Genomic DNA, 15,107 nt, shown 5'->3' with positions numbered 1-15,107 from the left:
AAAATAAGTGATAGAATAACAAGATTATTCGAAAACTAAAATAATGATTTATTATGTGATTATTATCTGTGGCACTTTTTATGACATGTCGCTGTATAACAGATATTTATTTGAAAACTTATAAATAAATAAAAAATTTAGAACGCAAAATAATTTATTTGTGTATGAGAGTTACATGAGAGAACTAATTTAAATTTAACCGAATCAAATGCATTTTAGTATTTCGAGGCGGGTTTAAGTACCGTTGTTAGTATTATTCCGACGTCAAACATTCATATGTCAAATAAAAACCTTACAAACCAAAATATCTTTTAACGGTTCATTGGTTTCAGATTCCATTTGACAATTTGTTAAGCCACGTATCGAACGTATATTCACGCATAGTCTAGCTTTGATAAAAAAACAAGTGTAATCATTATGTACCTAATGATTACACTGATGCCTGCCCAGCGTGGTGACTATGGGCAAAACACATAAGTTCACGTTGTTTTTGGCGTGACTTGTGGAAGCCTATGTCCAGCAGTTATGTCCAGCAGTGGACTGTATAGGCTGTAATTATGAATCATTATGTACCTAATGAGCTTGTACGAGTTACTCGTTTAGATTAAACGCTCAATTACGAGGCTTTAGAGTGTAACGTGAATGAATGACGTCAGTCTTAGTCTAATTTCTAGTAAGCATCGGGTTGATCATGATGTTGGCGAGCGCGTTCCGCCGCTTGCGCCAGGCGCCAGCGCCCTGCGCGTGGTACTGCAGCTGCCGGTACCAGGTGCGGGTGCGGGCGCTCTCTTCCGCCTGTAATGTACACATACAGCTATTAATAACTAAAATGGTATGTCGAATTATATTTTCTCAACCTCGTACCTCGACCTTACAGAAGATCACAGCTAAATAATACTGTTTTCAAGCAGTATTGTGTTCCTGTTGGTGAGTAAGGTGAACGGAGCTCCTGGGGGGATTGGGGATTGGGTCGGCAACGCGCTTGCGATGCTTCTGGTGTTGTAAGTGTCTATAAGCTACGGTAATCTCTTACCATCAGGTGAGCCGTACGCTTGTTTGCCGACCTAGTGATATAAAAGAAAACCCTGTTAACTACTACCTAACTTCCTAACTTCTTTTACGACCAGGGTGGCCAACAAGCGTACGGCCAGCCTGACCAGACACAAGAAGCATCGCAAGCACATTGCCGACCTTTATCAGTAACTCTTAATAATAATAATATTAATTCTTTATTTTTTTATCCCCAATCCCCCCAGGAGCTCTGGTCACCTTACTCACCGACAGGAACACAATACTGCTTGAAAACAGTATAGTACAGTAGTCTTTATTTATTTGACCAAAAAATACTGTACAATTTTATAATTTTTTTTTTTTTTTTTTTTTATATTTCTTTTATATATTTTTTTTCTCTGTCCACCTCACTCTTACTACACAGGAACTCGTTACTACTTCTACTTAAGAGCAGTGTTATTTAACTGTTATCTTCACTACCTAAGATAGTGCTGCTGATCGTTTTAATCTCGAAAACTTTATCACATAGAATATACTTTGGTATAAGCTAACTCTATAGTTAGTACGAGATACTAATGTTTTGACTAGTCCATTAGTGCAGTTTGTAGTGAACCTGCTTTCTGCTCCGGAGTTTGTGGATTCAATTTCCACCTCGAGTCTGAGTGTGGTATATTTATATATAAGTATTAGTCATCAAAAAATTCTAGTCCTATGTATAACGTTAATTTATAAGTACATAATTATATAGTTATCGTTACTGTTATATATACTGTATTATATATTATTGATATTTGTAAACACTAAAACAACATTAATGTAACAAAAATATCGCGTGCCAAATAATGCGACGTAAACTATCGTAAATAGAGTTCAATGGCCTGTACTAAATATATTGCAGGGAGCTGCTGACTGCGGCTCTACGATGCACTAATAGCAGATAGCGTATGGACACACCGCTTTTAGGTTTATCTAATGGAATTGTAAACGCAAAGGTCAATGAACAACAAGAAACAGGTTAGGTTTGAATTTTGTGCGTTTCTGGATAAAACACAAACAATTAAAATCGACTACAAAACCAATCAGTAATCATCATCATCATTCCAGCCTATTGTAGTCCACTGCTGGACATAGGCCTCCACAAGTTCGCGCCAAAAATGCGTGAGCTCATGTGTGTTGCCCATAGTCGCCATGCTGGGCAGGCGGGTTGGTGACCGCAGGGCTGGCTTTGTCTCGCCTCTTACGACACCCTCGGGCAGAGAGGGGGTTCTTTGGTGCCGTAGCCACACGGCAGTAAAATAAAATTAATTCTAAATTCGGCCAGTCACTGTTTTCACTCTTCAGTTCAGATTTTTATTTCTGGTGAGACAAAAAACACTACTTACCTTAAAAATAAAAGAATCCTTGGTCGTGATCTCGTGGACTTCGAAAAAGTGTTCCGGTTCATAATCAGCGGCGACCACGCAGCGGTCGAGGAATAGAGGCTCCCTCTGTAAAATATATCTTCCAGCCTTTTCTCTTATTAGAAGCAGGGCAGCCTCTCTCACTCCACTGCGAGCGAAAAGAGCATCTCCCTCTCTTTCTCTCGCCTCTCGATCTCTTGCTTCTCTCGTTTCCCGTATTTCGTTCGTTTTATGTGCGATCGTTGGCTGAAACACAAATATTCCAAAAAATTATACCTGGTCTCCTTTAAATACAATCTAAAATAAAACCAGTATGAAGGAAATAATGAAACTGAGATTTAAAAATAAATAATAATGTAGATAATCAATGGACACGCTTCAGCCTGTTATATCCCACTGCTGGGCATAGGCCTCTATCCCATGTAAGAGAAGGAGCAGAGCTTAATCCACCACGCTGCTCCAATGCGTAGTATTGACCGCTATCAGGTGTACATGATAACAACCGGAACCGACGATCCGTGGCACGATGGGGAGACCCACAAGGCCTGCACAAACACCCCGATCCCAGAAAACATCTGTATGAATACAAATGTTTGTCATGTGCGAGGATCGAACCCACAACCGCCAGCGCACCAGCCTGGTTTGCTGCTGTTGCGTTGCTGTGACTGTTGCGCCAACGCGGCTTCAAACAATGTTTTGTCTTAATTTGATTTTATGTCGAAAAAGCTTGTCAAATGTCATAAAATATAAAATGTAATAACTTAAATAAAAATACAAAAAAAAAGAAGACAAGTACCTTTCCGTTAGTTACCAAAAGAGCATTGATCGGCATCAACTTGATGGTGCGACCCTTCCGCCAGTTGTTGTCGTTTGGCTGTGTAAACAGCAGCTTGCCCTCCATTGCAAACCTACAAATTAAAATCTTATACACGATTTTTCAAGTAGAAAACGTCTTGTCGAAAGATTATCGTACTTTAAAAAAAATGTATTTTTATCGTTTGAAGTCATTTACAAATAAATAATGTACTGGATACCAACACTAAGTGTATCCATTATTATTTAATTTATTCGAATAAAAGTGATCAATTAAATACTTTGCGGACAAGCCTAAGGGCTTTTTCAAGTAAATGTAGTGTAATACATGCTTTTCTTAATGTTACAAAAATTTTTTATTTTATTTTATATATATATAACCCAGAACAAAAGTAGATAAAGAGCTTAAATCTCAATTCTGCTTTCCTGTTGATTAATGGGTAACTTCCCTAAATATCGTTATCATGTATTTATGATAACAGCTGACTTGACTTGCCCTTAGAAGTAATACGAAGAGCCACAAAGACCCAGACCAGAAATAAATTTTGTAAACAAATGGAGAATCAGGGTCAATTTATATTCTACTAAATTTGGCCCGCGGTTTTACCCGTGGTAATTTAAGGGGAAAATGTACCACGGTATTAGTACAACTAATATTATATAGCCTTCATCTGTAAATGGACTATGCAACACAAAATAATTTTTCAATTCGTACAAGCAGTTCCTAAGACTAGCGCGTTCAAACAAACAAACAAACTCTTCAGCTTTATAAAACTTGTATATTCTATAATACTCTAAAACCTTGTTTTGTTGTGCACGATAAACTGTCATTTACAATGAGCTCAGCGAATAAAACTTGCCTAGCATCGTCGTGATTCCATTGAAGTTCGTCAACTGCCATTTTCCGCAATCTTATATCTGCAACGTGCAAATCATGGGCGGTTCTTCTTGCCGCCGCCAGTCTGCGCCAGAGAGGAACGTCCCTAGCCGCAGCTGCTGCCGCAGCGGCCGCTGCATTGATTTCCTCAAGTCTGCATTCTACACAGCGTTGAGCGCCCTTCACATCCTCTCTTTCCAAAGCGCAAGATGGCGTTGCACGATATAATCTTGAGAGAAGGAGCGGATATTTTGTCACGCGTTGAACCGGAACCTAAATATAATTGCGATACAAATTAAGTACTTAAACAAGGTTTTATATAAAAAATTAATAAAAAAAAATAACATAATTTAAACCTTACCATGAGAAAAGAGTTAAGATTCATTCTTCTCAGGACCGCATTTTCCATTTGCGAGACGCGTAAGAATATCCTTAAGAGTTCCTTCTCCTTCTCTAGACCAGCTAGAAGTAATGCAGCACCTGCCTGTTTGACACAGTACGACTGAAAAGCTGTCAGCATGCCAGAACACTCCAAGAGGATCTTTCCAACGTTAACCGTCAGCAAGTCCTGTAAAAGAATACGTAATTAATCAATAAATTAAGTAATAATATTCTAATTTAATGTTATTACGTCAAAAACAAGTTATGTATTTCTATTTTTCTCACCTCATCTCCTTGTTCCACTGCAATTTCGAGTGCGTCTCTTAATTTTTCTGATAGTACTTGATTGTTTTCAATTAACTCTTCAACATTCAAAAATATAGCACTTAATTGTTCTTGCGTCAGTAAACCAGCCACTAACATAGGTTTATAAAATTCTTCAAGAATTATTTGTAAGTCACGTCCATATTTCTCTTCTGTTTCTACAATTTCAGTTATAATCTCTTTCCTTTCAGTTCGTTTTTTAGAACACTTTCGACAAACTAATGGCGCATATATAGAACCTACAAAACAATAAGACATTTCATTACAAATTAAATAAACAATTGCATCAAAATACATTAAAGTGGAGTAATGTTTATACGAGTATATCATTATTTTAATTCTTACCTTGCTCAGTTATTTGGGTTTCTACCGCAGTATCACAATCCTCACACAAATGAATAGGTGTATTTTTATCACTTATAGTATTTCCTGGGGTAATCTTCCCTTGCAACCTGCTTCTTGATGATTTGCTTGTTTCCGAACCCACTCCCGAATCATTTCTTTCAATTTCTGCCGAAGGTTTCTTACAAACAACAGCTTTTTCAACAGCTTCTTGATTTATCACCAATGAGTTATCTTCACTAGAATCTGACGTATGTGATAATTGACTTGTATTGCTGCTGAGATGTGTTTTAATCATTTCCGTTTTTGTCTTAGATTCATTCAACAATGAAGATGATTCACTTTCATTGGCATAATTAGTAATATACGTCTCTTCGTCGTCGATTCCTCTTTCCTTAGCATCTACTAAATAGGATAAGATATCATATTTAGACGCTCCCTCAAAAATAGAACGCGACCCACTTCTTTTTTCATCGTCTAATATTAAAAGAGAATTCGGAGGAGGATTTATTGGTAAAGGTGGTGGCATATCTCCTATTTCTTCGTATATTGGATCACTATTTAAACGGATTGATTCGTAATGATGGTCATCATCAGTATTATTGGCGATCTCAATATCACATATTGCAGCGTCTACTAACATTTGATAAAATTTTGATCTTGTAGAATTTGTATCATCTTCGGTAGATAATTCACTCGCGGACGCATTATAACAATCTGACATTGGTTCAAGGTCTGAAAAAACACCCATCGCTCCGCTCTCATACTCCATACTTTCATAGGGAGCTGAGCAGCCTTTATCATCACGTTCCTCTAGGCAGTCCGATCTGTGAGTATCAGTTTCTATGTTTTCTTCAACAGGGGGCTTTGGTTGTACATCGCTAGCCATAGTATCATTTTTGTTATTTACTTTTTCGACCTCTTCTTTTAAGTTTATTAGAGAACTTTCGATTAGTTTTTCTATTGTTAATTTGTTGCTTTCTGTCCCTTCTTGATGTTTAGTTTCCTGGAGTTTTATTAATGAGTTTTCTATTAGCTTTTTGACTAAATCTGTATCAAGTCCTTCTGCCAAATGAGCAAAAAATGGGTCGTCAAACAGTTTTGTAATTAGATTACCGCTTTCAGACTGCTTGTTACTATCTAAGGTATTACTTCCAATTTCAAGTCGTTGACTGTTATCAATACCGTCATCTTTTTTACCACAAACATGAGGTATCAGATTTCTTCTAACAGCTTCAACGGGATCATTTAAAATAGATGATATATCATTCTTATTTTGTAAATTAGAGTATTGGTCATCATTGTAATAATCTTCATACGTATTACAGTCTTCTTTTTTATAATAGTCTCCAGGAAAAGTTGCACCTATGTATATTTGACTCTTAGATTTCTTTACCTCATTTTGTGTTGTACCAACACTTATTGTTACTGTTGTTCCAGTTTGGTAAGTATTACAGGAATTACCGAAGTCATTATTGACAACAACAGACGATAGATATATAGGTATATCACTACTTACATTCATAGTAGAATAGCATTCGTTACCATTTATTTGAATAGAGGTTTTTCTTGGTTCAAGATCAGAACTCTTATAAATATCTTTTAAGTCTTTTCGTTCATCTGCGTCATCAGAATCGAATTGTTTCACTCGTAAAACAGTTTTTTGTTCATTATCATATGAATCCGACCATTCATCGCTCGTAGAACTTGCGGAATTAGTACGAACAAATCTAGTTTTGACATAATTATGTTTTTTAGACTTAGATTTCAATCGGGGTGGAGGTTCTGGTGACCCAGATATACCGCGACGTAAGTTTTTCAATACTTTACTCGTAATATCACTATTGTCACTTAAATTACCTGTATCAATATCATTTTTGTCTGGAGTACCTTGATCAATAATATTAGGTATATTTTTTAGTTCCTGAGTTTTTTGTTGTTGCGCTGTTGATTCTATTTCATTTACAAATTCCAAAAATACCTGACTTGTATGACCATATTTGGGTTTTGTTCTTAACGCCATAGTATCTAAAAATTTTGGTGGTGAAATTAATATAGCTGAAGCTAGTCTTTCTGATTCTGAACGTCGTAATATGGGAATTTTTGGTATATTGTTATCTGAAAAGAAATTATACAAATGAAAAACCATTATAAACAAATTTTTAGAATAAATATAACAAGACTTATGGTTGATTATAAAAAAAATACCTTACCTTCATTATTAGTTAGAATGTTCTCGCTTTCAATTTTATTTTCATTTTTCAAAGCTGGTGGAATGGTTTCTATCACTTCTTTTTCAGTCTGTTGGACATTTATTTGGACATCTTCGTAAACACCAGAATCATTTTGAAGTTCTGTTTTCTCATTAGAACAAATTACTTCTTGTATATTTGTTTCCAAACTCTGACTAACAATATCACCTTCAGCAACAACGTCTTCTTCAGTTTCAACCTCCATAATAACATTTGAGTTCATATGTTTTGTACTACCATTATCGTGTAAGTTTAATTCAGCTGTGTAAATGACTTTGGTTTCTTCATTTTCAACAAGAAATTGAACTCGCTTTCTTTGATTAATATTTTGAGGTGAAAGTAAGCCTTTATCTTTAGGCTTTGGGATATAAAAGAGTGATGCATTAACGCGTTTACTTTCAAAGGAATCATCAGATGTTTCGGTTTTCGCATTAGAATCATTTGATTCGTAATTTCTAGGTTTTTTAAGGATCGATTTTATGGTATCTGTATTATTATTTTTATATTTAGAATTGCGACAACTCTCACTGGTTATTTTTTTGTTGAGACTTCTGTCATGTAAACGTTGATTATCACTTTCACTATCATCGTCTGTTTTATTATTTCTTACTCTTCTCGGTGGTCTTTTCGGTGAAATACTTTTCTGTTTTGTACGAGCTGCAGAAGATGCGCCTCCATTTTTTTTATTACTACTTTTACCTAACGATGCTGACTTATTAGTTTCATTTTTAATGTTTGGTAACGATAGCGCTGTTGACATATCATTAGATTTAAAGTCATAGTTTTTGAGATCATAATTAACGGGATCGTATACTGATACTTCTTCTCCAGTAGAAGTTTTCAATTCATTTGATACCCGGATTCGTTGTCCACTTATAGCTTTGACGTTATCAGATTTAGATTTAGAATTATTTGTGGTACGTCCTTTATTTTTCATAGGTTCTTGGAAAACATCATCATAATCGTCAAACTCTATTTGAACCATAGACTTAGATCCTGCTTTTACTAAATCATAGGGATTTATGTCACATGATAAGATTGATTTCTTTTTTTCACCTACATTAGTTTCTTCATCTATCCATAAGTCATTCACCCGGCTTACGGATTTACTCCGGCTTTTACTTAAAGCCTCGGGACTCGGCTGTTTAGTTTTTACTCGACAAGGACTAATACTTTTTGCGCGAGACCTTGTGGTTGAAAACTGACTACCTATACGCGTTTCATGAGGAGGTGCTAGCCTACTTCTACGCATTAAATCGTAAGGATCGGTATCACCATTTGATTTTAGAATACTGGGTCTGGATTTATTGCTTTGAACACGAACAGTACCAGCTCTTAACAAACCAGCATCACGACTAACTTGGGGACCTCGAACAGTGCCACCTACTAATAAACGAGGACTTTCAGCTATAGTTAGCGGTAAACGAGATCCTTTACATTTCTTACATATACTGACTTTGGTTGAGCTGGTTTTTTTAGTACCATTAAGGTATTCAGGACAGGAACATAATATAACAGCATAGTTGTGTGGAGTAGGTTTTTGAGGAGTACTAATTAAAACAGATCCAGGAACGTCAGAATAGGCTGAGAACACGCTAGGTCTGATTGGTGGAGTTTGGGTCCTCACCGACCCGTACAACCATGTCTCCGCATACTTCATCGATTTGGATAAAGCTGATCCACCTTGACCACTTATAGTACCATACATGTATGGACTATCAGGAGATTTTTCCGAGGATTTCGAACTATTTGATGTGTTTAATTTTAGTTTCGAGGACCATTTTTTCGGACGCGTATTTTCCGGTGTTTCATAGATCTGTAAAGAAAAAAAATATATAATTTCATTTTATTAATATATTTATTAACTTGGGGAGGCCTATGTCCAGCAGTGGACTTCAATAGGCTGAACTGACTAAAAAAATATATTTGTATAAGTTTATTTTTTTGTGAATGTGAAAATAAATATATACATTTTAATTTTAATTCGTAAATAATACAGAAAAACTGTAACGATTGTTCTGTAGAATTTCCTCATTTTATTATTATCTGTTAAATGAGCTTTAATCGAATAAAACGTAAAGGTTTTTATTGTATTTTCACAATAGTTCGCTTTGTGCGTGCTTCATCTGATTAGCAGGCCTGTCTGAATTTCGAAAACTCTTGATTTAAAGAGAATGGTCCGTATTTGTTCTAAGTGATACAATTGCCAATTGTGATTTCGCGCCTCTAATTGGATATTTTCTACGAGAAACCTTTATTGTGTTAATACACTTATTATCTTGATCTTAAAGGAAGTCTGCTACGCGTTATATACTTTAGTTTGATAAAAAAATTACGATTTAATATCGAATTCAAACTGTTTCGTAATACGTTTTTTTTTTTGTTATATTTAATAAATTAATTTTGTGTTTATTTTTTTTTCTTTGTTATTTGAATCAAAAAAATTACTATGAAAAAAAATTATATTAATATACACATATTAATACACATAGCTTCGTACCCTTATATGCATATAAAAAGTGCGTTCGCTATCAACTTACATTCATCAATTTCTACGAAAAGTAAAGGAAACGGAAAAAGGGAATAAGCGATAGGAGTAACTAAAAGTAATAAAACTTGATTTTGAGTGAACCTTCCGCTTTCATGTCGCTGTAGCAATTAATTCTTCCACTTCTAGCTTTTCATCAAGTTTTTAATTTTGAAAAGTACGCACTTTTCTATCATTAAGAGAATTTATTGTTTTCTTCGCTTCAAAAACCGACACGATACAAATCACAACTAAATTAATCTTTAAATGGTTGGGTAATAGTATTATAACTTTAGTATCGCTTCAGCCTGTAATATCCCACTCCTGGGCATAGGCCTCTTTCGCCATGTAGGAGAAGGATCAGAGCTTAATCCACCACGCTGCTCCAATGCGGGTTGGCGGATATATTCCCTACTATGAGTAACGATCGCTATCAGGTGTGCATGATAACAACCGGGACCGACGTTCAGATTTTATCAAACGATTTAAGATTAAATCTCCCAAAATTTAATCCCTAATTTATCGATAATTCGTATAAATAAATAAAAAAATATTTGTTAAGAAACGTAAGAAATACAATTAAAATGTTATACAAATACATACAATAGGCATAAATCGACTTAATCCATCAAAAGCACATAATATACCAAGTCGGAGTCTAGGCAAACGATCACAGTGAGATGGCCTAATGAAACTAGCCTACCGCATTGTCCTACGGGATGTGACCGGATGAAACACGTGACCGCTAGTGACTCGTGATTGGAATCAGATTATCCCTGCATCCGGGTCTCAGGAATGCGATCGTAATCGTTTTGATGTTCGGAATAATTAGGTTAGGATGGAATGTTGTATTTTTTATTTGTTGTTCATAAAATATACTGGTTACATAAAAAAGATTTTTTTTAATAATAATATAAAATAATAATTTTATTGCTAAGCTTGGTATAATAATAATTTATTACATAATAAGTCAAAACATTTGTTCTCACGATTACATTATACATTGTAATAAAAAGTGGGATTACCTTTTAAAAAATATTACTCAGAACAAATATCCATTCATCCAAATTAAGCGGAAATGGTCATTACATAACAGTTAATGTGTATCTTCCACTATATTTATCATTTTAAGAATAATATCTTAAATTCCTGATAAATAACATGCTTACATTGTACGTTTTTAATGATAACAAATCGAAATAATTACGGAAACGTTCAAGCACAGTAATTTTTCGCATACACGTTTCTCAATTCCACAAAAGACCAAACCAAATAATACGTTGTCCAAAATAATTAGTTGTTTGTGAAAAGATTCTAGTATTATACTAAAAAAAATAGACGAAAATCATTTAGGTATTGTTACTGGCCGTAATCATATTTTTGTTTTCTTCTTTTTTTTTAAATCGAATAAAGAACGTAACTAACCAAAAATGCTATCCCTTAAAATGAGTCATTTTGTACTTTTTACCTTCAAACATACCGGATTACCCGAATAACGAATCTAACAGTTCTAACGATTTTAAAGTTACAAATTTCGAACAGCGCTCGAATATTCGTAGAAATTTTGGAGATTTTTGACAGACTCATTTTTAAAATTCCGAGAAAAAATGCACTTACACGTTGTGTGTGCATTTCGAAATCTAAAAATTTTCCTTGATATTTTATATTTGCAAGAATTATTTTTAAACGTTGTTTACTTACGTATTTGTTTGTTAATTTACGTAGACAAACAACAGTTACAAATATAACAATATATAACATTTAACTTATATTTCATATCGAATTTTTAACATTAAAATTCGTATCTAATGAAAATGCAAATGAATCAAAAAAACTAGCAGAAAGAACGTAGTTAATGGTAGCAAATTTAAAAAAACAGTATCACGAAACGATTTCATTTGAACAAAATATAAAAAAACAAACAACGAATCGATAATAAAACGAACAAGTTAGTATATGTCTATAAAGAAATGCAACGAACAACGATATCGTATGTTACCTTCTCCGTTACCGACTATGTTACCAAGGTAACGTTACGGTGACGCAATTGTAACATGATGCGGGGGAAATCGCTCGAAAGCGGGAACAAGTGCTTTGTTCCACGCGTTTGTTGGGATACCCGTTGTTGCACCGGTTTCATTTAAATGCTATTCACTTGTTACTTTTTTGTTTTTTTATTTTGTGAATGTTTTATTGTTTTTTTATAATGCTACTGGATATTGCTTGTTATGTAGGGATTGAGTTCGAAATGTTAATTGCATAAGTTTATTACAAAATGGTTAACCAATTTATTGGTTTGAGTTTTTCAAGTGTGAATGTGTTTGTGTTTGTAACGTTCTATCGAGTCTAACATCTAAGTGCATTAAGTTATTTATATATGTATTTTTTTGCTATAATCCTTGCAGTATATGAGCAAATACAATGTCTCAAAGAATATAGTTAGCTCTCTGTGTAGTGCATTTTATAGCTATTAGGAATATTTTGAGTATTGTACGCATTTATAATAATAGCAGTAGAATGATATATTTTCAAATTTCTTGTATTTTTATGTTATTATCTTAAATTTATAGAGAAAGAATATGATAATAAGCACAGGTGAAGAAGAACGAGAATCTAGTTTCTGAAAACATATACAACAAAAACACAAATGTCCATTTAAGACAAATATCTTTGTGATGTATAGAATTATTCTTCAAGCCGGGGTCCAATTATCACCACATAGCGCATAAGCCAGAACAATTTTTTACAACCATTACCTTTTACACTTTTTGTAAATACTGTCTTTTCTACTTAATATTTATTTAAAAAAACTTTAAGTCGGGCTATGTAGATAAATTGTAACATGTAGACGACGTGTTAGCGCAACGGTGACAGCACTGGGTTGAGAATGTTGCGCTGGCGGTTGCGGCTTGATCCCCGTACATGACAAACATTTGTATTGGCCATACAGATGTTTGTCGTGATCTGGGTGTTTGTACAGTCCTTTTGGATCACCCCACCGTGCCTCAGAGAGCACGTTAAGCCGTCGGTCCCGGTTGTTATCATGTACATCTGATAGCGACCGTTACTCACAGTTCACAGAGAATATATCCGCCAACCCGAATTAGATCAGCGTGGTGGATTAACCTCTGACCTTTCTCCTACATGAGGAAAGAGGCGTGTACCCAACAGTAAGATATTACAGGCTGAAGCGATGTAGATAAAAGGGTTCATAGGTATTTTAAAAGTCGAATCGTCGATCGAAATAAAGAAAGCAACACAAAAATCTGACAAAAATTATTAGACACGCTTTTTTTAAAAAAAATTACGAGTCTCTGGAGTATTTGCGAAAAACATTGGTGAATATTTCGCACTACCATAGTTTCATATGGGTTGATGTTTTATGATGATATAGGATCGAAAGCTGTCGTGTACAATTAAAAATATACGCTCGAAAAAATTTAGAAATATAACGTTGCTGGAAATTTTTGAATAGAAATCACACGTCGATTCGAAATCGAAAAGTTAATTGCTTTTTTCTGCATTTATGTATCAGTGGGTACGATTTGTTTAAATGAAAATTGTTGTGAACATAGCTTTCGACCAATGGTTTAATTAATAAAAACGACTATTGTGAATATCTAATAGCTTTCATATGTGTTTTCTGATGTCGCGGTAAATGTTTGATGCCCAAGCAGTCGCTACTTCGACAACAGTTCATGAAAATATTAGAATAGGCCGTACAAACTTTACCGTGGTATGGTTGTGTCTATTTATATTGTGTGTGTTTACGAATTACCACACGAGATTCTCATACTTCTGGGGGCTGTAAAATTAGAAGCTTTTATTTGTTTAATATTATTACATTGGAACATTTAAAAGTAAGATAAAGAAAATTACTCCTCTTAAACATTCTTTCCCTACTTTCATATAAGAAGTACAGGAGTTTGACTGAAGTAGGACAGCAGGAATTGCTCAAAATTTGGAGCAGCCCAACTGGGGAGGTATTTCGTCCTTACAGTAGCTGACAGCTAAATAATACTGCTTGCATGCAGTGTTGTGTTCCTGTGGTGAGTGGGGTGACCAGAGTTGCTGGAGGGAATTGGGGATAGGATCGGCAATGCACTTGCTATGCTTCTGGTGTTGCAGATGTCTATAATTTATGCGATAAGGCCGCCGCTTGTGCATCTCTTATTTTTGTTGCTATGTTAATCCTTTTTGGTATACAATAAAGATTATCAAATAAAAGAAATGAAAACAGTTTATCCAAAAGGAACAAAAAGCAAACGAACGAGTGAAGAAACAAATAAAGTCTCATTCTCAATATAAAAGTACTAGACGTTTCAATATACATATCAATTTATTTCACGCACACATCCGCGAAAGTAGTTATAAGATCTCATTTCAGTATCCGATAACCTTTTAAGAAAGTTCTAGAACTGCCGTGTTATCGAGTTCACGAAGAAAAATAAGATATATTTCCTGAGGAATCGCGAAGTTTTCAGCGGAATCGAACCGTGTATGGGTTTTGTATCGCCACAGGCGAATAATTTTAATCGTTTGAGAAGCGTTCCGAGATCACTTTTCTATATGATTAAACTGTTACATATTCATGTTACGTATAAATAATAATCGATTTAATATATCGTGTAGTGGAGATAAATATTTGTCCAATTATTAGATTACTTGAAAATCTGATCATATACCAAAATGACATTTTTTTTTTAATTTTTGTCTTTCTGTTTGTTCCGGCTAATCTCTGAAACGGCTGGATCGATTTTGTTACTGTTGACTGTAATAAAGAGTAACTTAGGTTACTTTTATTTAGATTTAGAAAATTTATTTTATAACTCTGCGAACTGAACAATAACTTTTTTGTTAATGTCCACACGGACAAAACCGCGCAAATTGTTGTATATATTTGTCAAAAAAATTCTAGTCTAAAAGTTTCTGGAATTCTTTTGCAGTATACTCCTCGTATACGTCGTAACCAGTTTATATAAAAAATCTTCCAGTTATGCTTAACACAATATGTAGTAATCTAAAAATGATAATACCTTGTTAACATTTCTGTCTTGAAAACAAAAAAGTACTCAACTTAATAGTATGAACTTCTTCCATTCAAATCGCCTTTACTCAGCGTCAAATTTAACACGAAATCATTCTTATCGATATCAAATCCCGTTATTTTGTAAAAGCGC

The 15,107-nt window shown here is 34.6% G+C and overlaps 1 protein-coding gene across 1 annotated transcript in view; it reads right to left on the bottom strand.

Annotated features, from left to right (window-relative positions):
* Window positions 1-663: 663 nt before the first annotated feature.
* LOC123659943 overlaps window positions 664-15,107 on the bottom strand; it is a 52,851-nt gene continuing 38,407 nt past the window's right edge. Inside the window, exons 2-9 of the mRNA XM_045595104.1 lie at window positions 7,362-9,216; window positions 5,152-7,266; window positions 4,768-5,045; window positions 4,463-4,669; window positions 4,085-4,374; window positions 3,208-3,319; window positions 2,394-2,657; window positions 664-795 (exon numbers count right to left, since the gene is read on the bottom strand). Of these exons, the coding sequence (XP_045451060.1) occupies window positions 664-795; window positions 2,394-2,657; window positions 3,208-3,319; window positions 4,085-4,374; window positions 4,463-4,669; window positions 4,768-5,045; window positions 5,152-7,266; window positions 7,362-9,216 (5,253 nt within the window). The remainder of the gene's footprint in view (window positions 796-2,393; window positions 2,658-3,207; window positions 3,320-4,084; window positions 4,375-4,462; window positions 4,670-4,767; window positions 5,046-5,151; window positions 7,267-7,361; window positions 9,217-15,107) is intronic.

Source organism: Melitaea cinxia, chromosome 14 (assembly GCF_905220565.1).
Source record: "Melitaea cinxia chromosome 14, ilMelCinx1.1, whole genome shotgun sequence".
Lineage (NCBI taxonomy): Eukaryota > Metazoa > Arthropoda > Insecta > Lepidoptera > Nymphalidae > Melitaea > Melitaea cinxia.
Note: the sequence above shows the minus strand (reverse complement) of the source record. Positions and strands in the feature narration are given on the sequence as shown.